This window comes from Stegastes partitus, unplaced genomic scaffold (assembly GCF_000690725.1).
Source record: "Stegastes partitus isolate 25-593 unplaced genomic scaffold, Stegastes_partitus-1.0.2 Scaffold188, whole genome shotgun sequence".
NCBI classification, from domain to species: Eukaryota; Metazoa; Chordata; class Actinopteri; family Pomacentridae; genus Stegastes; species Stegastes partitus.
Genome location: NW_007577919.1, coordinates 110,910 through 112,030, shown reverse-complemented (window position 1 = coordinate 112,030; position 1,121 = coordinate 110,910). Strand labels below are relative to the sequence as shown.

At 35.3% G+C, this 1,121-nt stretch overlaps 1 protein-coding gene across 1 annotated transcript in view; it reads left to right on the top strand.

Moving 5' to 3' along the window:
- The window catches only part of LOC103356173 (polypeptide N-acetylgalactosaminyltransferase 18-like), a 160,251-nt gene that overhangs the window by 128,051 nt on the left and 31,079 nt on the right, over nucleotides 1-1,121 (top strand). Inside the window, exon 7 of the mRNA XM_008280244.1 lies at nucleotides 118-303. Within this exon, the coding sequence (XP_008278466.1) occupies nucleotides 118-303 (186 nt within the window). The remainder of the gene's footprint in view (nucleotides 1-117; nucleotides 304-1,121) is intronic.

Genomic DNA, 1,121 nt, shown 5'->3' with positions numbered 1-1,121 from the left:
GGCTAAATCACCACCAACAGAAACTCAAACTCACTATAAAATGATGGTCTCAATCTAAATGGTTCCTGCCCGCCGTCGCTGATGAAGCCTCCAACCTGCTGGTCTTTGTCTCCTCAGGTGTGGCAGTGCGGCGGCAGCGTGGAGGTTCTGCCCTGCTCCCGGATCGCCCACATCGAGCGCGCCCACAAGCCCTACACCGAGAACCTGACGGCCCACGTGAGGAGGAACGCTCTGCGGGTGGCCGAGGTCTGGATGGACCAGCACCGGAGCCACGTCTACATGGCCTGGAACGTCCCCCTGCAGGTAGGCGTCCAGCTGGACCGCTCAGAACCAGACGGCGCTTTGCCTTCATCAGTTCACAGATTGACCTGTTTGGTTTGAATGAAGTCGCTCATGTTAGTCATAAAAACACCCACGACTCTTGTCTGGTTTCAGGTTTACGTTTATTTTATCGTGATTATTTCTACTTTTAGTAAAATTCTAAATTATTCAGGTGAGCGTCTATTCAGTGATGTCATTTGAGGTTTTTTACTTTTGTGTAAGTGACAGTTTTAGGATATTTTACAAGAAAATTAAGTAAATTAACAACAACAGCTATGTGTTGCATTTTTAATTTAATTATGTATTTACACTCCAGACATTTTAAACAATTTCAATTTCAAATGTTTTTTTTTTTTTTTTTACAATTTACCGTTATTTTACATTTTCTCTGTTTTTTCTTTGTTTGTTTGTATAAAACAGTATGTATTTACTTGTAAAACCCTAAAATATTTGAATAATGTCCACATTAAAAACTGCTACTTGTACAAATGGCTTTTTTTTTCTTAAGCAACATTTGACAATAAAATTACATTATTTTTTATTTTACAATTTTTTATTTCAAGATAAAATTACAAATTCTTTACAGTATTAAAATCAGCTAAAAAAATTTATGTGCAAATATTTACATTTTAAAAAGTTATTTTATTTATTATATATATTAGGGACTAGAACATGGAAAATCATTTTTTGTTACTTTACAGATTTTTCCTGTTTTGTTAGATTACAGAAAATAACTTTTAAAATCATGTAAATAAAGTATTTATTTACTTGCAAAACCTTTAAAATGTTTTACAGTGTAC